The sequence below is a fragment of the Zootoca vivipara genome, chromosome 4, assembly GCF_963506605.1.
Source record: "Zootoca vivipara chromosome 4, rZooViv1.1, whole genome shotgun sequence".
NCBI classification, from domain to species: domain Eukaryota; kingdom Metazoa; phylum Chordata; class Lepidosauria; order Squamata; family Lacertidae; genus Zootoca; species Zootoca vivipara.
Genome location: NC_083279.1, coordinates 50,821,727 through 50,846,065, shown reverse-complemented (window position 1 = coordinate 50,846,065; position 24,339 = coordinate 50,821,727). Strand labels below are relative to the sequence as shown.

Below are 24,339 nucleotides of genomic sequence, written 5' to 3'. Positions count from 1 at the left end.
GGTTGCAAGGCACAACAAGCCTTATAAAATAAAATGTTATAAACAAAATTTTGTTGAGCAATGAATGAGTGTCATCTGGGGAAAAGTAACAAATATAACAAATATTATAAATACCTGTTATTTTTTTATTGTGGGACATCTGTGGAAGATAAGTTTAACCAGTTTATAAAAATCTAAGTACACGGGAATAAATAAGATCTAGTTGCACAACTGCGTTAAAATGTGGAGAAAAGTTACTTCCAGGGCAAAAATTAAGTCCCACTGAAAATAGTGGGATTTGTTTTCCTAACAAGTATGTTTAGGATCTCTGCTGGTAAAGCCAAAAGTAGCTGCAATAAAGAGGAATGGTAATGCCAGTTAATCTCAGCTGAAGCAAAAACTGATTTAAAATGCTTTAACACCTACTGATTCAGCTTCATGGGTGTGTCTGGATTGTGCAATGCATTTAAATAAAAATGAATTCCTAATTATTCGCCATTATCTGGTCATTATAATATTTTCAAACACATTTATATTTTACAAAAGGGAATACCCGGACATCTCTCTTGGAGAGCAACATTAAAAAAAATAAATTCTTTAAATAGGGAACTTTTCTTTCAGGAATTCTAATATTTAGTTAAATTTGATCTACATGAAGATAGAAAATGTGTTTTCACATGCTGCAAAGTAGTGATCCAGTTCACTTTCAGCTCTTAATAGACCATCAGCTTCCTGGCCCCATTTCCAGTTTTTAGAAAACCAAAACCCTTCTCCATGTGTTTTAAGTATGTGAGCAGTTGACCATGCAGGTTATTCTGTGGAGCTAGGTGGACTTAATCCTTACAATCTGTCTCTGGCAGTGGCCAGTTTGGAATGCTTTTTGAAATGCGGCCCTAGGAAATGCATCCTATAAAACGAGATGTACTTTGAGCCTTCCCAAATACTGTTAAGGCAGGTGTTGTTGTTTAGTCGTTTAGTCGTGTCCGACTCTTCGTGACCCCATGGACCATAGCACGCCAGGCACTCCTGTCTTGCACTGCCTTAAGGCAGGTGACTCAGATGCAAAAGAAAACAGGGCACCTGCACATTTAACAGCTGTGTAGGAGAGGGAATTATGCAGTTGTAGCTCACCTTTGGCCCTCCAGATGTTGTTGATCCACAGTTACCATCGTCTCTGGCCATTGCCCATGCTTGATGGGGCTGGTGGGAGTTGCAGTTCAGCAACATCTGGAGCAATGACATTTCCCACACATGTGAAGTTCCCTCTTCTGCACAGGCATTAAAGGTCCAGGAGCCCTGTTCTCTTTTGCATTTGACCACTCTAAAATCAGCTCATGTATGAGCCTGAGGTCCAAGAAGCAGGAATTTAACAGAAGGGAAAATCCTATGAAAAATCTGGAGTTTCACATTTCAATACACTCCAAGAGGCATGCAGAAAAACTGAGCTTACTACCTCCCCTAGTAACTACTCTTATCCTTCCTTAGGCAAGCCCAATATAAAATGATATAGATTTGACCTACATGTTCATGGGATGGCATCAATTCAGAAGATGTCACATTCTGAAATGGTACAACCCCAGAAAGATGTGCAGGTAAGGTCTCAGACATCAAGAGCCCTGATCAAAATTAAATCACCAAGGGGATATTTAACAACAAGAAAAATCAAAGAGATTTTAAAGTCCAAGTCTCTTAAACCTAAATCTAGCCGTATTTAGGATTCTAAATCTGCAGACAATTCAGCTATGAGAAAGAAAAACATTTGGAAAGTGGGTAGTCTGACAGAAAATGATTGGTAGTTTAATGCGAGAACACATGCTTTACATGGAAAAGCTCCTTCTAGGTATAACTCCTGCCATGTCCTGTTAAGAGCAGGTGCATAAGAACATAGGACACCACCTTATACCAAGTCAAACCCTGGTCCATGTTTACACTGAAAAGCGGTGTCTCTTCTGGCTTTCGGCCAGCCAGCCCTGCCTGGAGATTGAACATTCTGCATGCAAAGCAGATGATCTACCAATGAACCACGGCTGTTTCCCAGATGAAGGGAGGTAGCAGGTGAAGGGAGAAGGCACAGACCTCTCTGCACCAAAGACCCTGGAGAGTTGCTGCCACTCGGATTAGATGCTGCTGGCAAGGTGGACAAACAGCCTGAGCTCATATAAACAGTTGCCCAAGTTCCTCTGGATTGTCGACACTTCTCTTTATGAAGTGCTGAGCTGTGGCTCTCTGACCCCTGGCATCTGTAGGGCTTCAAAAACTGTAGCTATCCTCAGAATGATTTTGGTCTTTTCCCTAGCAATGCCTCACTCCATGCTGGCCTGATTCCATCTCAGCCCATTTGTGGCAGAAGTTGGTAAAACCAGGCTGCAATTTTATGCACCAATACCTAGGAATGACCACTGCTGAACACACTGGCACTTACTTCTGAATAAACCTGCAAAGGAGTGGGCTGTCAATCAACAGTGCAGGTGTAGTCGAGACAATGAATTATTCTAATACTGGATAAAATGGCATACATTTGTTTAGGCATAAATCATAGAGAGTATATAGTGGCCTTAGTTGCTGATATCTATAATAAATGACTGGCATTTTTATCTAAACAGATGATCCACATTTTAAGCACTTATATAGCATAAAGTGCTATATAAAAACTTGTATTTTAAGTTGAATCATGTGGAACAGTTACCATGAAAGACAGGTTTAAATTTCACTAAGGACGTAAGAAATCAATGCATGAAAAATCAAGGTAATTGTAACAGTTTTTGTACAATTAACTATTTTGAAATACTTTTTTTCCATTTCAGAAGCACAGAAATGTATTGGCTCTTCCATTTCCTTAAAAAAAAGAAACGCAAATTGTAAAACACACATCTGAAAAATGGCAAAACACGCAACTGCAAAATACAAATCTGAGAGTGGGGAGGGGGGGGAGAGAAATGACACTGTATGATCTTTTGAGCTTTGGCTGAGATCAGCTGAAATAAATTTCTGCAGTAAGTTGACCTTGTTGATAGCATCAGCTGTTTCACTCTGTAACATTTTATCTCAAAGTGCTACTGCATCAGACACACAAATAATGCAAAAGCGAAATCTACAAATATATAATATATATATATATAAAAGAAACAAATATTTTAAATAAGTCCAGCTGTTTTGCTGCCTGCAGCCGAGGATCTTTCTAAACCGAATCCTTTATTAATTTTGTTAAACACCCAACACTGATTTAAAGGCCTGCTTTCAAATACTCAGAAGAGTTGATCTGCAATTGTTCCACCAATTTTTAAAGGTCCATTACTTAATCGGAAGGTAATTCTGAATCTGCTGAGTTCAGCAGTATTCATTTAATGTACAATTAAAGACATATACAATTGCATTAGACCAAACCCTCACATAAAATAGTGCCTTATAATTTACAGTGATGTCCGATATGTTTGAGGTGTGTTAGACAACAGTGAATGTTCCATATGAGTTATTCCTGGGGGTGGGGAAGAAAGTACAAATTGGCTACATCCCATGTACCAGGTTTGAATTGTACTGATTTAAATTTCCTTTCCTGACTATGGGCTTGGCTTTGCAAGATACTGCATATGCCAGTCTGTTCCAGATTCTAAATTCATTTGTCAAGAACTGAGGCCCAAACTGGATGTGATGAGCTGTCCAGTGACAATAATTTTTAACCAAAAGCCAACCTTGAGGCGGCAAGTTTGAACAAATCAATGGTGTTTGGTGTAACCATTATCCTGCCCCCATTTCTTCCACTTGGAAGTTGCTTTTCCAGTTACAGCAGAAAAGATATGGATAGCCATATATTTCCTCCTACAGGATGAAAAATTAATTTGGGATGGGTGAGTAGGGAGATGGCTAGAAGACAAGGGCTACCAGTCCCTCAAGCCATTCCTTTCCTCAAATGTGCAACCTCCTAAGGCTGCCTTTGGCTGTCGAATTTGTACTAAAGAGATGTGTGTCTGTGTATCTAGTCCAGATGATTGTGCTTAGGACCACAGCTTGAAACAAGCTCTTGCAATTCCCAACAGATCAAAGTAGAATGTACAGGAGCTTGTCAGATTTTGCCCATAATTTATCAGCATGAAGTACTTTGCTATGTCTATCTAGCTGTGTTTGATTTTACTTTTCACTTCTGTTGCCTTTAGATATCAGTTCAGCACAACATGGAGTATAACGCAGCTGTCCTGGATTCTCCACATGCTCTTTCTGAGACCAGTTCCTGCCTCCAGTGTCGTCCTCATATTCTGAAACTTGTGTTAAAATGATCAGAGTATTGTGGCAAAATGTGATGCAAAGTTCTTCCTTTTTTTTTAAGAAGGGAGACACTCTTGATACTACTTATATCAAAGTAATGTTTAAAATAATTCTGGGTTCTCAGCTGGACAACAAAAATGACTTCATTGGGTATTAAATGCCTGATGAAAGTGAAATGGAGCAAAATGTAAACAATACTTCTAAATAATTAAAAGTCACATTACCCATAATTATTCCAGCCATTTTATATGTGATATTTTAAAACTTTGGTTGCTACAAAATGCATGTGCTTATCTTTTAAGCATATTTAAATAATAAAGGTATCACACACAAAAAATCAATGCTGAGAGCATAAATATCGAGTAACTCATCATATACGTTTTCAGTAGTTGAAAAGGACCCAAGGCTGTCACTCTTTTATATTAAAGGAATAATTAAATCATCTCCCTGGAAAGGCCTTTTTCATGCCTTCAGTTGACAATGCATGAGAAAAGCAAGCACATTTTTAAAAAGATTAAATCTTTTTACAAATTTCTAAGGTGCCAAAAAAGGAAATAAAAAAATGATATGCAAAGGACGAGTTGCATCTTAAAATTAAAATTAAAATAAACATAATTCCCATACTCTTTGGAATATACAACTTGGTTAAAAAAATTAATTCCAGGATATAAAAACTCTTATTCACAGCATTGCTAAATCAGAAGCATTCACAGTTTCTCTCTGAGAATCTTCCTATACTTCCTTTTAACTAGCATGACAAAATGATTGATTAAACTCATTAAGATTGCGTTAGGCTTTAAGCCTCCAAATCAGATGTCAAACAAAGCACTCTTTTGAAAGCTTTGAGGAGCTCCAAAACTATTTTTGAAGCTCTGGAAACATACCGAGTATCTATCCTTCCCCAAATCTCTAGAAAAAGTGAGTGAGCAGGTACCATCGTCTTAACATGTTCTCATCTTCAGAAGTTCAGCCCTTGGACGAGTGTACTTTTCTGGAATACTGTCACTTCAGTGACCAATGTCAATTGGAAAACACCGTGAAACCATTCCTGGAAATACTGACTTCTGGATGGATTGCTTCTCTGTAATGATATATAAACCTGGCAGAGTCCTCGGCCATTTGGCAGACAAAACAGCTGTGCTAATGATTCAATACGGCCGCCATACTGCTTCTTCTAGCCTTGCTGTGGTTGCCATGTTGGTAGGGGAGTTGCTATGGCTGCCTTCTGTGTCCACAACATCGTTTTGGTTTGGAAGGTTGGGATTGAGGAGAGTAGATCCTGTGGAAGCATTAGTGCAAGGAGGAAGGATGCGTGGAGGCGACCGATCTCCTCCAGACATCACAGAGAACTGGTGGTATGACCCTGCTGACGTTCCATAGTAGAGATGATAAGAAGGGGAGCTGGTCTGAAATGGGCTGCCTTGAGCCTGAGAAGAACCTGGGTAGGGAGGGGGCAGGTAAGTGTGGTATCTTGTGGCAGTGGTCATGGCAGACATACCGATTCCTATTCCTGAGCTCACAGGTGTGGGAGTATAGGTGAACGCTCCAGGATAGTGCATGCGAGGATCAGAAATGGAAGGAATCGCAGGGAAAGGACGGTCAATTCCCACTCTTGGATCACTGAATGCTGTTAGGTCAGTAGCACCTGGTTTGGGAAAGAGGACAGGGGTAATGCTATAGGTTATAACACATAAGACAGATGTCGCTACGCTTCAGACACACATAGTAACCAAATAAAATCAAAATCAAAGGAAAGCCAGGACTCTTACATAGAAAAGCACATTTTAGCATGTACAGCCCTTCTCACTTTTCACTGGGCAAGCGCCATCTGCCCAAAATTTCCACTTTCCCCCATTGATTAAGGTGCAGGAGCTATATTCTCCTTTGTGTCTATGAAATACTTAAGGTGAGCTATTCAATTGAGGTACTGTAGGTAGTGAGAGAGAAAAAGCAGGACAGATTCCAGGGCGTGCCAACTATTAATGTTTTGCTATTTATAGCAAAAGCCGTGGGGTGTTTTTGTGGGGGTGGGGGGACGATGCTGAAACACTCCATTAAAAAAACACCTCCCACTGTTCACCTTCTTTTATGTCTGCTTGTGACCACTGTTCCCTGATTTCCTCCTATTTTGGTGACGCCCCCTTTGACCTTCTTTCTCCTTCGTATGTGATCTCAACCAATCTGACATAACATGGAGAATGTGATGTCATAACAATGCTATGCAGCCAATCAGATTTAGCTGTGTGCTGCAAACAAAGCTAATTTAGAGGAAAGGTGATTCTCCTGCACTGACCGCTTGGTGGTCCCAGGAAAGTGAGAAGAAAGGTGGGGTAATGATTCTTGAGTGAGCACACTTTTTATTCATTTTGCAGCCATCCCTGAAAGATTGCCTAAGGAGGAGGCACCTTTCAAGACAATTTAAAATATCTGTGAACATCAACGCTTCCTTTCCCTTCAGACTTTATGTTGCCTGCCTCAGCCAACAGAGATTTAAGGACTAAAGTATTTGGGGATGGTTTTTTTTGTTTTTGTTTTAATGCTCCATGTTTGAAATGATGGTTGGATATCAACCCTTTTCCTCTGTTGATGGAAGAACTCACTTGCCAACCCCCTCCACCCCAAAACAGATTAAAGAGATAATGGCCCTCTTAAGAGAGAGTTTCTAGACAGACTCCAATTAACAGGGATCGTGGCTCCTCTTTCTTGCCAGCTATTACGAGGCATTAAAAATAACAATAAAGAAACCTTTCCTCATGGCAACACCTCCTCAGACACAGTGTGGAGTCTGCATAAAAGGAATGTGCATGTACAGGAAAAAAAGCGTCAGGAGGTGGGAGAAAGAAAACAAAAACAGTCTGCACCGTGACTGGATTAAAAAGACTGCAGACATATTGTAGTGTCAGGTTCTGAAAGCCTGTCAACATAGCAGCCAGGGCCTCTTTGACAAACCACCACAGGTTTCTCAGAAGATTTCTGTGACATGCTATAGTCTTAATTCTGGATATGCCAGCTATAATCATCTGCCTCCTTCTGCTTAACAATACTACCAAACACCTGGGTATGCCTCCACAGCAGATCAGATTTCAGCCTCAAATGTCAACTGGGGGGAGGATTGCTACCTTCTGCCCACCCTCCCACTAGGTTCATGTGCCTTAGATAACTATGCGACAAACAAAAATTCAACAGGTGATCTTGTTCTCTAGCACGGGGGCAAGGGAAGCTTCACCTGTTGAATGTCTGCAACCAGTGCAAACCACTTGAACGATGTTTTATGTAAGGTGCTGCCAAATGTCAGCAGAAAAGCCCATATTTCTCCTCCTAGGTCAATTTTTCTTGACTTGATTCATATTTTTTTAAATAAAACACAATAGAAAAGTTATGACAGCTGTTTCCTATTGTTCACTGGGTATATAAAGGTTACTTGAATCCATGACCCTGAAAAAGTGTCCTATAACTTTCAAATTTGTATTTCGTCTTCCCTGCAGTAGGAAAAACAATTACTGTAGGCCTTTTCTTACTGTGGGAAGGTGAATTTACTGAGGGAATATGAAGATTAGAGGCCTTTATAAAAAAATGTGAGTGTACAAAATGATGTTTAAAGTATATAACTAACAGTTCAGGCACAGAAGCCCCATTAGAAAACCAGTTGCATTCGCCTAAGGGCAAGACCCATCTATATAAAATCTTAAAAGTAAGGAAATAGCAACCAAAGGAGGTTTTTAAAACCTTCCCTCATGGGTGGACTCCACGGGAAAATAACCTGTAAACATGTTACAAACTCACCATTCATCTGTCTTGGGCTGCAGCTGGACACGATTCTGATTAAACAGAACGGGGTCAAATCCTAAAACTGAACCTTAGAAACCCTTAATTTGTGCACTATCTCTGGGCATTGTTTGCAAGGTTCACAGCTGCTTTCATTGAGGCAGAACCAGAACAATGGTATACTGCTTACATGAGCCATGAGAAAGCCACAGTGAAGTCAATGGAGCTTGCTTCCATTTCTGTGCATTTGACTTACGCCTGTAGGTTAATATACTGGTCTGCGACATAAGCCCTGCTCAGAGGTTTATCTCCCTGCATTCTCAGAATATGTAGAGGAAGGAGCAAGGCTATGTGTATACTAGCTCCCTGCCGCTTGCTGTAGTGGATGAAGGCTCACCTGACTTCCCTTCAGGTGAGTCACTGGGATGGAGAGGGGGGGAGTAGTAGGTGCCTGCTCACATCTTAATAAACCTGAGTGTAGCAGGTTGGGGTTGTTGTTGCTTTAAAAAAAATACTTCCTGAAACTTACTTGTCAGTCGGCTTGAGAGTTCTGCAGAGAGAGATGTCATTCCACTCGCCCTTCCAGGTGAAATTGGGGTTGCTGGATGAACCGAGGGAGTCGCAATTGATCCCAGATACTGATAGGATGGATCGTAAGGCCACGGAGGAGATGGCTGAAGTTGCCTTGTGTCTGGCATGAGGAGGAAAAGGTATAAAGTGGTTATTTTTATGGTCCTGTACAATGACCAGAAGGTGGAATACTGCTCAGTTTTGGTGGACCAAGTAGCACCTGTTGGCTGTTGAGATTCTTGTAAAGAATATGCCTGCTGATTGCTGAGATATGATATGGTCCAGCAAGGCACTTCTATTTTCTAAAGAGTTCGGACTCATGATCACATACCATGCAGCTTAGCTATGCCTTGTCTAAAGGTGCAAAGTATACACTTTTGTTCATGTAGGGGGGGGGAGGGGAGTACACCACGCAAGACTGAAATCAGACTTAAAAAGTTATGCAGTATAAAAACCATTTAAAAACAAACAAACTAGTATTCCCTTTCATCAGGAAACCTGCAGGGGAACTGTTTATTTCAATTCATATTCTTTGCACACTTGGCTGTTTTGGGATCAGCTAGCTATGAAGCTTTGTGTGTGTGTGTGTGATATTGCACACTGGTGATCTTGAGGGGGGGCATGACAGAGGTTCCAAAGATTCAAGTATCAGTGTGCAAAGTTGTTCCTTCTCAAAGTAGCTCAGCATTTCATATTAAATAGTTTTATTCAGACCCAAAAGTTGTGTTCTACCATGAGTACCAAGACCTACAAACAACTCTCTACTCAAGCAAAAACCTCCACACGTTGACCAGAGGGCAAGATACAACTCTATGCATGCATTACTTGTGTGTAAGCTACTGCTACGTTGTATTGGGAGTGTGGTTGTGCTTTTGGCTTTGCCCCTGACATTGCTTCTGTTTCCTCCAACAACTGCAAATTGTGTGTAGTTGTCAGTTGTCTGTGTAACCGGTATAGCTCAAATGGAGAGAGACCAGAGGAGGGAAGAAGTGGCTTACGCCAGCCTGACTAGGGCAGAGATGCATGGAAGTTTGAGGAGGAGAAGGCATTTTGGGTGCTACACTTTCTGTACTATTGAAATAAATGTAACAGGGACAGTAAAGGACCCCCTGACTGTTAGGTCCAGTCACGGAGGACTCTGGGGTTGCGGCGCTCATCTCGCTCTATAGGCCAAGGGAGCTGGCATACAGCTTCTGGGTCATGTGGCCTGCATGACTAAGCTGCTTCTGGTGAACCAGAGCAGCACACAGAAACGCCGTTTACCTTCCCGCTGGAGCGGTACCTATTTATCTACTTGCACTGCGTGCTTTCGAACTGCTAGGTTGGCAGGAGCAGGGACCGAGCAACGGGAGCATAACGGGAGCTCACCCCATCGTGGGGATTTGAACCGCTGACCTTCTGATCAGCAAGCCGTAGGCTCTGTGGTTTAAGCCACAGTGCCACCCACATCCTAGAACAGGGACAGTAGCAAGTCACTAATCAGAGCTGTGTTCTTTCTCCACTATACTCCACAATTATTCTTAATTATTTTGAAGTTATCAGTTTGTTCCTCAAATAAGCTGTGCATGCCCTCAATCATAACACAACCACCACACTAGAATCATAATAGAACCACAAGGATCATGCAAAAAAAATAATAATCATGATTTTTTAAAGGGGAATGCTGTACCAGTAAGAGGGCCATTATTGATGGCGCTGAATCACATAGTTTAATAATGAGACATTTGGCAATTTATTTCAGTCCTGTGAATCCAGGAATTTGGGTAGTATCCTTACAAATCACATCAAGTGGAAACAGAACCTACTTGGACAGATATCAAACACTGTTCTGTCTCTAGATGTCTGGCTTGCAGAAGCTGAAGCTGCAATGACAGCTGAGCGATGACTCTGTGGTCTGCATTTGCTAGTGCTTCTGCACCACTCAGAGTGATGACAAACGCCTGTCCTTTGAGGAACCCAAATCAAAGAGGCCTGTCCTGGCTTTGTGCTTCATCCAGCTTTGTGACTACACTGTAAATGTATTCAGGGACAGGAGGAGAGGCAGATTAAGGTAAACAAGTTGGTTTTGTTAAATGTCTTCTGCTAGGAGATAGGGTCAGAACAACTGAGAATCGTCTCAAGTCAATGCCAGAGTAATGTTGCCTACAAGAGAGGTGGGTTGTTTTTTTTAAAGTAGGAGCTTTGCTTTCAAAGAGAATGAAAGACCAGATGCCTACTGCTAAAGATTTGGCTGGTGATTTCAGATCAGTAAGGGACCTTCAGCTAGGAATGAGCAAATCAGTCTATTTCTGGCCTGGGCCACTTTTGCATATGTTATTTCATCCCATTACTGCCTCTCAAACCACAAAAGACCAAAAGTTTTAAATATATTTTTGCAAAGTATTGGCCCCTCAAAATAAACATTTTAAAACATATTTTATTTGGGTTTTTACAGCTGAAAGTGTGAAAGCTGGTGGATAAGGAAATGCAGACTCCCACATTACAATGGGAGATGCAGATCAGGTCAGTTTGTGTTGGAATGTGCAAATATCAAATTCCATAACAATGCTGAAATTCCGCCTTCCCATCTTACAGCTCCTGACAATATGCACTTTGCATACCCAGTCTCTCTTTCAGCTTTCTTTTCTCTGGCTGAGTGCTACCGGTAGCTGCTTTGTCCTGTTCCATAAGAGAATTTCCTCTCCATGGCACATGTTTCTAGGTCCCAGATTCTTTTGCCCATCATTTTCTAGCATCTTCTTCCACCTATGCTCCCTGTTCAGGATCAGAACAGTTTAGCCAACACTGCCATTGGCCTTTCTGATTGCCCAGTCCCTGTGTAACAGGCAGGAGGCTGAGCCAATCACAGCTAAGAAGCTTTGTCATCGGCATCAAAACAATATCGATTTTCTTCTACCGAGTCAAACCAGAAGATCACGTCTTTCTCTGTTGCAGCAAGCTCATCAAATGCAAGGGGGTATTAGATGTAAAAGTAACAAATCTTACAAAATTTCATCATTTTAAGTGCAATGAAAATAATGGGACAACTCTGGTATTTTAGTCAGACAGGTTTTCAGAGAAGTTTAAAAGCAGCAATGTGTGGGATCCTCTTGAGAACCCTCAGAGTTGCTGATTTGTACCAACCGGCAGCCTAGGTGAAAGTCTCTAAGTCTTATTCAAAGCCACAAGCGCTATCAATTTCTGCCTTTCATAGTGTGAGAAAGTATATGTAAACAGTTAATTATTGCAATAAAACACTTCAGGGTAAGAATTAAAGAGTACAAATAATTTGCACTGTGTTTAGTTAGACACAAGTTCTCGGCCTCCAGCCTCACGCTGAACAAGCTGTTAGATACAAAGCACTGTACCACTACTCTTGCCCCATCATGTTTTATTGACCCCAAAATGTTGTATTGGGCTTCTTCTTCTTTTCTTTTCTTTTTAAAAAAACCATAATTAAGTAGTGCGTATGTTGCATAATATTTAATAGTTTCATATAATAGACTTGAAAAGGGCTCTGTAAGTAAGGTAAAGAAACTCCACTATGTGCTGCCTCTCATGTACTCAGTATTTTTCTAATCATCACCATGTGGCATGGCAGAAGATCAGAGTTGTATTAGGATGGGTGATTTTCTTCCAAGTAGTTGACTGCTGCTTATTCATTTTATGACGGCCTGTAGGTGGCAGTAGAAAGCTTCTTGCCCAATCTTCTAAGTGCCAGAGAATGTTGTGTTGGCACCAAAACGCTACAGAATCAATATCCTTCAGCACAGCATGACCTGCACAGTGCCACAACTTTTAGAGTGCACTGTATGTCTGCTCTGTACCACATTAGGCTTCAATCTGCCTCCACAAAGGGGGGCAGTTTCTCATACCTCCCATCCAATCCTGCAACTTGTAATTCAAGGTGCAAGAAGACATTAGCTGCTGCTGAGCAGGCTGAGACAGCAATGGTGCTCACAGAGATTCACACAGGATGCTAAGGGCGCATCATGAGGAATCTCCTAGAGCTCAGAACGTCAGATTGCAACAAATGTTTGGCTGACACCGGGGCATGTGAAATTTTCAGGTAGGCTTGTGATCAAACAGGTAGCATTTTAATTTAAATATTATCCGGCGGATTGCAACAGCGATTGTCTTTAGCCAGCCTACCAACACCTTCCCTCCACCTTTTGCTGTGGTTGTGCAATGATTTACTGGCGGGGACAGGTCATGTTTGGAAAGAAAAGGTGTTCGCGGTGGTGAGGCTGTTTCACAGAGAGCTGCCTTTGGAACAGGGTCATCACGCCATGAGCCAGACAGTGCCCTCTCGGTCTAGGTATGTGGCATTTATAGAGGCTGAATCTCACTGTGATAAAGCCTGTTGCTGGAAGTATTTCTAAAAAAGGAGCAGCAGGATGTGAGTCAGCACTGTAGATATGCCAGTAACTGGCAAGATGACGGATACCTTTGGCAGAGATTTGGGCTAACAAATTTGAAACCCATGTCCACTTTCTCTCTCTCTCCTGAATGCTAACTTAAAAAATCAAAAGAATTTGCAACTAAAGGATCAGGGAGAAAAGGTGATATAAGTGGTTAGCAATTAATTAGCCACATATCTGTGTCAATTTGAATCCCTTGAGTCAAGTGTTGCTACCATATGATCCAGGAAAATTAAAGAACTGTATTCATCATTTAAAGCAGCAGAAATGTCTGCCAAACTCCATTCTGCCACACGCCTTATGAAAACAAGTTTCTTTATTAACTTGTCAATTGCTTTCAAATTGTTCGAGGTATGAGGATGAAACAAAGTGGGCACCTCGTTATTTTCCCCATTCGTTTGCTGCCATCAACCTAATCAGATTTTCCCAGCTTCTGGGTCTCTTACTACAGTATTTCACCTTTCTCTCTCCAATTGGAGTGAGTGGTTTAGCTTCTTTTTAAACAAAAACAACCTACTTGGCTCTCTACTTTTCCTCCTGAACTAAATGATATCTTTGGTCAACTTTCTAAACTTAAATATATGTTTCTAAAGGTGATTATGAGCACAACTAGCATTCACACCAAAGCAGTCATCTCTGTGTTAGGTTGCATCGGAAATATCAGACAAAATCAACTTGGCACTTGAATGCCTTTGAATTGTGGGGTCCCCCACTCAGAATTTGAACTAATTTACAGGGCTTTGGGTGGTGCTACGCTTAGACACCAATTCCAAACACCAGTTCCAGCTGGCTGCTCTTCTTTTTCCACACCATCCTCCCATATGAATAACAAAATCAAGGCTGAATCCTTGCCTAATGCCTCTCTTTGAAAAGCTGTGTCATTTTCCAGTAGTCGGATTACTCAGGGCTTTGAAGAAGTTGGGGCTTACCAAAGGACGACTTCATTGCTAGGTGCTGCAGGCGTACAACAACACAAGTATTCTCTTACCTTTTCAGAGCTGGAACACGAGGAGCTGGAAAAATACAGAGCACACTGTAAAATTCCACCGCCAGCTCTTTCATTATGGAAGATGCTTTCCCTCAGTATAACGTATCGTGGAAATCCCTGCTTTGGAGTTTCACATCCCACAATACATCCCAATGAGTATTACAAAGGGGTTGTGGGGAGTGGGACTTGGCAATCTATGGCTTATGAAAACTTCACTGGTGGCTGTTTCTTTGAATGGAGAATCCTAGCAGCTAATGTCGTCTTATTTCTGCATCACTAGGACACTGGACTTCTATTGAGGGCAAAGTAGCCCTCTGCCAGCCACCGCCCTTCTCACTCTGCCTTCCCTATGGTGCCTCAACCTCTGAGCCAGCCACATTGCAAGTTCTGAAGCAGGAAGTGGGTGCTTCTGTAACTCCTCCAATTCCCAAGTGAGAAGTAGCTGGCTGCTGTTTCTGTTGTTAAATGCCACTGCCTGGTTCATACTAAGAATAACAGAGGAAAATCACCTGCAGCTGTGAATCATAGAACTGTAGAGCTGGAAGGGATCATGAGGATCATCTAGTCCAACCTCCTGCAATGTAGGAACCTTTTTGCCCAACCTGGGGCTCAAACCCATGACCCTGAGATTAAGAGTCTCATGCTTTGCCAATGGAACTACCCACCAGGGAGAGAGGGACGAAAGAAGCCAAAATATGGGGTGGTGGCAGTGAGAGAGAGAGAGAGAGAGATCAGATGGTATAGAATACTACTACTGTAGTTATTAATTAATTAGAATATCCCTTCCTTCTTCCCAAAGAAGTCCAGGGTGGAAAACACACACAGCCAAATAATGAAAACATCTGAAAATATATAAAACCAACTCCAATACAGATGAGAACTGGGGAAGATCTCTACATAAAAGGCTTGCTGGAAGAGGGTTTTCAGTTGCCACAAGAAAGCAGCAGAGGTGGCTGCTGTGTAATGTGTAGTGAAAGGGAACTCCAAAGTGCAGATGCCACTACACTAAATGGGGATCCTTTCTAAGGCACCCCAAAGGCTTAGCTTTTACTGGCCTGGGTGCAACTCTGGGTCTACACCTGCAGCATCCTAAGCACACCTACACTCTAAGTCAGAACATCTCTGTATTTTGTTATGGAATAGCTTAATCAGCTCAGGGCTTATTCATATTTCCTCTTGTCCTACTGCTTTCTCCCAGGGAAAACCTCTTTAGCACTCAATTGGAGCAAACAACCATCAGATTTCCCATGGTTTGCCGTCTTTTCTGATTTAGAGCTAAAGAGTGAGTTTTCCCTGGCAAAGGAGAAAGTCAAGGGGAAAACCACTCGGACCCGTGCTTTCTCACAGGAGAAGCGGACTTGTGGACGAGCCCTCAGTATTGCAATATGGAAGAGCTGGCCTTTGTAACCCTGAAGCTCTGCCGAAAGTGGGGTAATGCTTCTATGTACTGCAGAAATCACAGCAGGTAACCAATTCATTTATATGAATTTCAGCAGACATGGTTGGCTTTTAACACATTTAGCATGTGTGGCAGCGCCAAGATTACCTCACACAACCCTTTTGCTGCAATGCCTCATATAACTGAAAATTACGCAGCGTAATGTGGCACATCAGGTTTCAATATCTTTGCCAAAGTTACTTAGGCTCTTTTAAAAGGCATTGGTACCTTTAAGCCGTGACCTCATGCCCTAATGTTTGCTTTTATTTTAGAGCTTCTGTGGTTTTCACTGAGGCATTAAAACCATTTGAGAACTTCTGGAGAAGCTTGGGCTTTTGAAACGACTTTCACAGGAAACTGAAATTAGTCCACCTTAAATTGCATCAAAGGTTGCGTCAAGGTCTCGGGTCCTAAACAGTTGACCATAACTGCTATGTTGCCTTTTCCTGCCCTTTGACTGAGAGACTTGCAAGTGTTTGGATGTTCTTAATGGTAGCTTTTTTAAGATCACAAAGCTCTGGTGGCTTTATTGGAATTTGTAGACGTGAACATGGAAATGTAAGAAGAGTCCTGCTAAAACGCCTATCTAATCCAGCATTCTGTTCCCACAGAGGTCAGCTAGATGCCTGTAGGAAGCACAAAAGCAGTACATGAGCACAACAGTGCTCTCCCACTTGTGATTTCCAGCAACTGGTATTGGAGGCATGCTCCCTCTGATCCTGGTGGCAAAATACTAAAGTCATAACAGCCATTGATGGCATTATCCTACATAAATTTGTCTGATACCCTTATAATGCCATCTAAGTTGATAGCCACCACTACATATTGTGGAATTCCTAGTACCTCCATATAATAGCATCATTTGGCCAGAGCCCACCTTATAACAGGCCTGCATGATCAACTTTGTTTTTTACTGCAATTCCAAGGCTTATCAAGGTGTAAGCTCCATACAGTGGTACCTCTGGATGAGAACGGCATCCAGAGCAGTACAGAACCTGCCATGAAACCATGAAACACCCGAATCTGCGCATGGTCGCCATGCGATTCGGCACTTCTGTGCATGCGAGTGACGTCATTTGGCGCATCTGCGCATGCACAAATTGACAAACCTGGGTTCGGCGAGTTCGTAACCCGTGATGTACGCAACCCACAGCGAACATAACTAGAGGTATGACTGTATTGGCCTCTTCTTTAGTCTTTCCTCATAGAGAAGGATGTCCTTCTGATCTTTTTGGTTGCTTTATTAAAGCTGCAATGCTATTATACTCACTCACACCATTGAACTCAGAAGGACTTGCTGTTGCCACCAGCCCAAGAACCTGATCTGGTATAATAGTGATTGGGAATCTATGGCCCTCTAGTTATAGTTGCTGGACTACAACTCCCATCATCCCTGGCCATTGGCCATGTTGGCTGGGGCTGATGTGTATTGGAGTCCAAAGCTACAGGGTTTCGCTATCCTTGCTGTAAGATAAGGGTTAATGCATTGAGGAATTTCTACAAAATGCATGAAAGCAAGTAGCCTAGTTAAATTGATAGTGTGGAGCGCATATTTCGAGAGTATTTGGCAGAAGGTTTAAATCCCACAAGGTCTTAATTACCTTAAGAAAGACAGAACAGCAGAAGTGGATGTGAATAATCTCTTCAGACACGAGAAGTGTGATAACTGTAACAACATTGCCTCAGGTGTCTGAAAGGTTACTCCTGAAGATTCAAACTAATTACACAATATTAAAGTTTTGTAGCTTGCAGACAAATAGAGTTCCTATCAATCTCACTGTTCATCTCTTCAGTGGTCCTGTTTAACTTCTACAGCTTTAATGTGAAGGAAAACTCCCTTTGTGGAGTTTGTAGTTAGTTCATTGTGCTACAAAACACTGACCTTGATGTGAACTAATTAGGATAGTAACAGTTAAAAAATACAGGTTGGCAGTTGGAAACTTTCCTGGTATAAAAGGTGCCTTTGAACATAACAGCCATTTACACTTTCATGATCTCATCCCCAGAGCTCAGGGGGGAAAAAAGAAAGAAATACAAACTAATAAAGAGAACTTCATCTGGGGGCATTCTACGCACACAGCAGATTGTCATCCCACAAACCCTTATCCAGGACACCAAATGAAATGCAACCAGATTCTTTCAAATTCCAGTATAGATCATGATTAAAAAAAGAGAGAATCTTTTGGTAATAAGCAGACCTCTGATGATCTAAAGACATCCTGGTTCATTTTATTGACTTAGAAAAAGTAAATGTTATATCAAATGCAACCTCCAGAGTTTAACAGCCGAGGTCACCTTGAAGGGAGGGGGGGGGAATCATATCAAGCAGAGAGTATGAAACTCCCTCCAGGTTCAGCCTTGATTTACAAGGTAATTATAAGGTCTTCCTCGTATGCTGTAAAGCATATCTTTAAAATGTTAGTTCTACCCCAATCCTAAGCAGGTTGAATTCATGCAGTTTGAAATTTGAATGTTAGGCAGCTGGATACTGAAGAATAAAGTGAACATTGCTGTGTGACTAGGAGACATGCTACATAAAATTCGACATAATCACTGAAAGTGTACCGCAAGCACATTTTACCCACTATAAGATAATCCCTTTGCCATTGTGATTGGAAAAAACATCTGGTTTACATATAATAAAATGGAAGTTCCCCTCCCAGAACTTTGATGGGGATTCCTCCCCCCGCCCAAGTCCTGTCCAGTTCTGCAAGCTTCTGCTGGTAGTAGAGCTACATAGTTAGCAGAGAAGCAGTGTGTCTGCTCAAAAAGATGTACGGAAGCTAGCGCTGGCAAAATCCCCACTCTTGGTAGCTTGTGAAAAAACCTGGAATAGGGAATTTTGGGAGGGGGGATGGGGAGTGGGCAAGCAGAGGATCTGCTGAATTCTGAACTGACCCTGCTGATGTCCTACGACAGCAATGGGCGCAATCTGGGCCTCTTCACTGTGCAAACCTGTGTGCTAGTAAAGGGGATCCCCCCCCCTGCCCTGCCCTGGTTGGTGCAAGGCTTTGGATGTGGTGGTGGATGCACTGGTCCATCAAGCCTCACTACTGGTAACCCACAGGAATGCAACCTTTGTCACTCATGATTGATGACATCTGAAGGAAAACCAGGTAGACCCACTGCTGTTTTCTGCAGTGAAATTGAAACAGAGATGGATGCTGCACTAGATAAATATTGAATTATTCCAAGCATTAAACATGCCACCCTATTTTGCAATTAAAATGTGCTTTTGAGAGAAGACTGTGTGCATGATATGGGAAGGAAACAGATGGACACTGATTATGCAAAAATGTATCAGAGGGGAAACCACCAACACCCAACTAAGAATTCACTTAAGACAGTTTTAAAGCAGAAGAGCAAAAATGACATGGGAAGTGAGTCCCTAAATTTGTAGTAAAAAGACTTTCCCTCCATCTTGTAGTCAGGCTGAGGTCACTACACAATCCAGCTCTCTATTTAAATATATCTCTAATAAATGCTCTCCTACTCCTGTGAGATCCTTTGGCAGTTTGTGCTTTGCTCAACATCTTCCAGCTAATATGGAGAAATATGGAATCTCAGTCAAACCTAAGGACACAACAGGAGTCATCTTTTTTTTCTTTTCAAAAAAGGTGTCAGAAAATTTGCTTTGAGGAAATGCTCAGTGTATTTTGCAACCAGTTTAGCTTGTGTGATTCATTGACTGTTGTTATCTTGATGTCACTTTTTACATCTGATAATTCTTGTGTAAAAAGACTACAGTGACTTGCTCCATGTCAGAATGTAGCTAAATTTTATGTCTGCTTTGCTGGGAATTACAGGTGCAGAGAACAGTACACAGCCAATAATGTAGCAGCACCAAGTCAAATATGAACAAGACATTGGCTCAAGAAACCTTGAGAGGATAGGAGAGGAAATGTGAATTTCTATGGGTGGCTATCATAGATTGGGCCCTAAAGACAGAGGCTAGTGTGCTTTGGATGAAAAAGACTCAAGTTCATATCCCTATCCACTGCCTCCCACACACAGAGTTGCTATGAGGTTGTAAGTAAAGATAAGAATATATGACATTCTGTCGAAGCCTGTGGGATAGGGTGGGAAGTCCTTAGGAAAGTGTAAAAGAAATGTAAACAGAAAACACATTTAGCGGTGAGAAATTGCTGTGAGCTTCCCGGACCAGCCTGAAAGAGGAAGAACTGGTGGAACAGGCAATAAGATGCAGGAGGAACTTACCCAGGGCTCCTCACAAAATGAGATGAAAACGAAATATAGCATTTTCTTTTGGTAAATGTCAAATATCCTTGGAATCAGTGAGATATAAGCCCCAAAAGTTTCCCACCAGATGGGATGGGATGAACACACCAGTGGAGCCAGTCTGGTACTCCTGCCAGTGTGTCACCGCAATACTGATCTCCCCACTACCTTATGATGCTGGTAAGGCACATGGAGAGTATAGGAATCCAGAGGTCCCTTTCAGGCATGTCTAAAGTCCGTTTTGGGGCCTAATCCGGGCCGCTGGTCAGCTTAATCCAGCCCCTGTGGCAGTTTATTTCCTGGATTAAAATCCAAAAAAAAAACCCACCCTCCACAACTTCGATCCTAAAAAAGCTCAACAACTTCAATCTTAAAAAAAAAGGTCAACAACTTTGGTTGGTCCTTCACTTCATCAAATCTGGCCCTCTTTGAAAAAAGTTTGGACACAACTACGTGATCCCTTACCCTTTCTGCAAGTTGAGTTGCACCCAAACTTCCAACAGACCCACCTGCTGGTAAGCACCAAGCAGCTTCTGATAAACCCTGTTCACATATAATGAAGACACCAGGAGAGGGTGGCCACATGCACATGCATTCATTTTTGCATTGTCTGAAATGGTCTCTGAATAACACTGTGTACAGAGATGACACTTCACAGATTTTTCAGGTTTTATGGACACCTAGAAAGGAACCCTCCAAACAGACAGTTGTACACACACATGTATTTTCATAAGTACAGTGAAAGCATGTACATCAGGGCCTAGAGCCTACCATTGCCCCACACATTTGCTGTAAGCGCATATGTAATGTGTGAAGAAAGGCAGATTGAAATGTGATTGTTGTAATTTAGAGATGCTTTCTTATAAGGAACTTAGGAAAGAGAGTTTAGAAATGATCCCTGGAGGAGGGGTGTGAAGCCAAGAGCAGAACAAGAGGGAAGCTAGTTAGGTATTTCTGTGTGGCAGTAAAACATTATATTAACTTCTTCTTGGTGTGATCTCATGTGAGTGAACTGCTGGCATCAGAAGTGGAGGCCAAACAGACTCCTGAAGCAGGAGCAGGAGCAACTGAATGAAAAATGTGATAAAGTAAAATCATCCATCTGTGAAGGCAGAGGAAGCTTTGAAGCTTCACAACAATTTCCAGTTTGCAGAAGGATAAAAGATTAAACGTGTTTCTTTCCTTTCCAGTAAACATTTATCCATCTCTCTGTAGCCTTACCTCATGATGTTCTCCCTGCTGAACTTTAACTGAAGTGCAGACACCCAGGAAGGCTGCAGGGTGCAGACTGCTAGTGAGATGATTTGTAGAAGAAAGGACACTCACAAACATCCCCTGGCCACCACAAAAGTAGGGTAAGCACAACATAAACCTTGCACCTCACCCTTGAGAATTTGCATTCTGTGCTAATTTTTGGATACAATTTCCTCCTTCATTAATTGATAGAGAACAGTTGGAAAAACAAAACAAGAAATTTTTTTTTTGGCACAGCACTCAAATATGGACAAGCAGAAGCTAACCCAGAGAAAGCACTTGGAAAAAGAGAGAGCTTCAAAGAAGCTTCCAAAATCTGTGGGTTGCAACGTGGTCCTAAAAAGTCTGCTGTGTTCGGGAAGCATTCAAATCACAGTATTGCACTGGTTACATAGGCTCACTTTGGGTCAAAAGTTCAAGTACAAAGAAGCTCAACTACTACATAATATCATGCCAGGTGATGCACTGGGCTTTCCACCTTTGACACCATACAGTTGATTAACTACCTCTTATCCATCTAAGGATGGGTGAATCTGTCAATTTCAGTTCCTCTTAGTTTCTCATTTTTCTACTCGAGCTCAGTCTGCCCCCATTTCTGCATCGTTTTGCAAACTTCTCCCTTTTTTGCGAACTGATATAATGCATTTTAATGTGCCATTTGCACTGACATATACATTTTTGTGCACACTTTTCCCTAATATGTGTTTTTCCCCACCCATTTTTGGTCAGAGACTGATACCGCAAAATTCAAAGACTTGTGGATTTCAAAGTACAGTTGGTATTTCAGTTTGCAAATTGGTTCAGGGAGTGTGAATCAGGGCTGTTCACATTAAAATGCAAACAGAATGGGTTTCCTCTCTCGTCCTTATATTCAACACAGGGCCATCAAGACTGCTAAAACTTGCAAAAGTGTTTTTCCTTCAATGGATGTACTATAGCAGGGGTTGTCAACCTAGTCCCTACCTCCCACTAGTGGGCGTTTCAGGATTCTAGGTGGGCGGTAGGGGTTCTGTGGCACAAGCTGAATCTTCCTTCCATCGAGCATTGGTGGGGGGTAAGAACATTTTTACCATCAAGAAAGATGCATAGTGGGTGGTAGGTATAAAAAGGTTGACTTCCCCTGTACTATAGTAATCTTTGGGTATGAAGTCGTGCTTCATACATTGAGAAAGCACAAGTCTGCCTATATATGGGATTTGTTTCAGTACAGGAACAAAACCCAGAAAATTTAATGAGTTCTTTCTAGTGCTTACTATTTACATACATGCTACACGTTTAACCTTGGTATGAGAGAGACTTCTCTGGTTTCCAAAAGCAAGATACTGGCATCTATAATGACTGGTGTGTTTTGACCTGAAATAATTCTATGCCCTTTAAAGCACAAATCATTGGGGTTTTTTCCTACCAGTATATTAAAAAACAACTCCAAAACATGTTATCCAAAGTCTTGTGTTAGTTCTCATTTCAAGAAGATTACATACAATATGGCATGCTTTCTCTTCCTCCCTCCCTCCTTTTCAGAGTGCTGACGTAGCTGAATCTCTTCATTGCAGATAATGCTGAGATACTTGAAGGCAAAGGCAGACAATTACCAGCCTTTGCAAGCATTTAAAAGATTTGGGCCCTGAAGCAAAATGCTGTTTACCGAAGAATGAATGTGCCACTTGTACTTAACATAGGCAAGTTTGTCTGAACTCAAACATTCTGGATACTGGCCACCAGTGGACTCTAAGAAAGGTTTATAGGTGTGAGATAACATCAAGCTCCTGTCTGCATTTCATTACTTCGGGGCCTTTGCTATGCTTTAAAACAAGAAACTGCAAGTACCAACAGAGGTATATTATTACATCTGCCTCTGTGTTCACCTACTGCAGCATTTAATCCCTCTCTGTAGAGAGGATCTTCATTGACTATATGATTTGGACCACCCTGTCAAGGGACATGGCCAGAGCTTAACTTAGGGTACATGTGAAGAATTCCAGTGAGATCACTAAACCAGTTTGGGTCCACTAAGAAGCAGGTGTATCGCCTTTGCCTATATGCCACAGAGTAGAAATAGGGAATTTGTTGTAGGTCTACAACTCCCAACACACACACACACACACACACACACACACACACACACACACACACTACTTTTAAAAGACTTAGGGATAAAAAGAGACATGAAGGGTTCAGAGACCCATCCATGTGGGGCAGTTTCATTTTCTAACAGTCAACAAAAGGAAGCATGAACATGCCAGGTAAAGGGGACAAAGCTACAAGGACTTTCTAGTAATTTTAAACCAGGAGGAGCAAATATACATTTAGTGCAAGGTAGGTTCAATTGACACCATCTTTGCCTAATCTCAAGTAACAGAATGCTGCACCAGGAAACAAATGTTATAAGGAAGTATTTCCTCTTTATTCTTTTCACAAGGTCTCTGTCTCTTCCAAATGCATGACAGATTCTCTCTCTCTCTTTCTGAAAATGTCTCTAACAAGGCATTCATTGTCTCAGACAGGTGTGAAACTGGAACTGATTCACAGCCAACAACCCTGGTATCAGAGCCAGCTCTTCAGCTGAAAACATGCACCAACCATCCAGTAATACCAACACAGCCAGGCAGAGACTCAACAATTTAAGGCTTAACACACAACACACACACACACACACACACACACACACACACACACACACACACCATAAATCAGATGATGATGTGCCAGCCAACCGTCGGCTTCTTGGGCAGATGCCTGCAGACTGTCTGTACAGATCAGACTGTGCCTGTTTGGGTTAGTGAAAACATTTTTTTCCCCTTCTGAAGATGAGATGCAGGGTGGAGCAACTAGTTCAAACACATCCCTGTTGGCCCTGTCTTGTCTCAGCCGCCTTCTTGCATATACCTTTTGTGAAAGTGTTTTATTCGCAAGTATGGTAGGGAATGTTTGATGTACAAATGCAGGCGGGATAGTCACACAGACCTGCATTTTATTTGTGATGCGTAGCAAAAACAGAAAAACAGAAAAACAGTCCATTACTAATAGCACATATAAATGTAACCGTCCAGGGGAACTGGCCTGACTATTCAGCCACTATCCTCCCCTGGCTCAAGTGGTTGATAGCTCCTTACTCCAACAAGATAGGAAGGAGAGCAGCAGGTTTCTGCGCAACAGTTGCCCATCTCTGCTCTGTGACTCTTTTCTTAAGGACAGCCCTGCTAGATCAAATCAAAGGTCCACCTAGTCCAGTATCCTCTTTTCATCGTGCCCAACCAAATACCTATGGAAGACACACAAACAGGACTTGAGTGCAAGAGTATTCTGTTCATTTGCTCCCCACCAGCTGGTATTCAGAGACATACTGCCTCTGTCACTGGAGATACAATGCAGTCATCATGGCTAGTAGTCTTTAGTGTCTTCTCCATCCTGACAACAGCCCCCATTACAGAAATAGTATAGGTTGT

The 24,339-nt window shown here is 41.9% G+C and overlaps 1 protein-coding gene across 3 annotated transcripts in view; it reads right to left on the bottom strand.

Moving 5' to 3' along the window:
- RUNX1 (RUNX family transcription factor 1) overlaps nucleotides 1-24,339 on the bottom strand; it is a 182,004-nt gene continuing 157,665 nt past the window's right edge. For all 3 annotated transcript variants that reach the window (XM_060273584.1, XM_060273583.1, XM_035114563.2), the window contains 2 exons: nucleotides 8,534-8,695; nucleotides 1-5,884 (listed from right to left, as the gene is read on the bottom strand). In XM_060273584.1, the coding sequence (XP_060129567.1) occupies nucleotides 5,388-5,884; nucleotides 8,534-8,695 (659 nt within the window). In that variant the 3' untranslated portion in view covers nucleotides 1-5,387. The remainder of the gene's footprint in view (nucleotides 5,885-8,533; nucleotides 8,696-24,339) is intronic.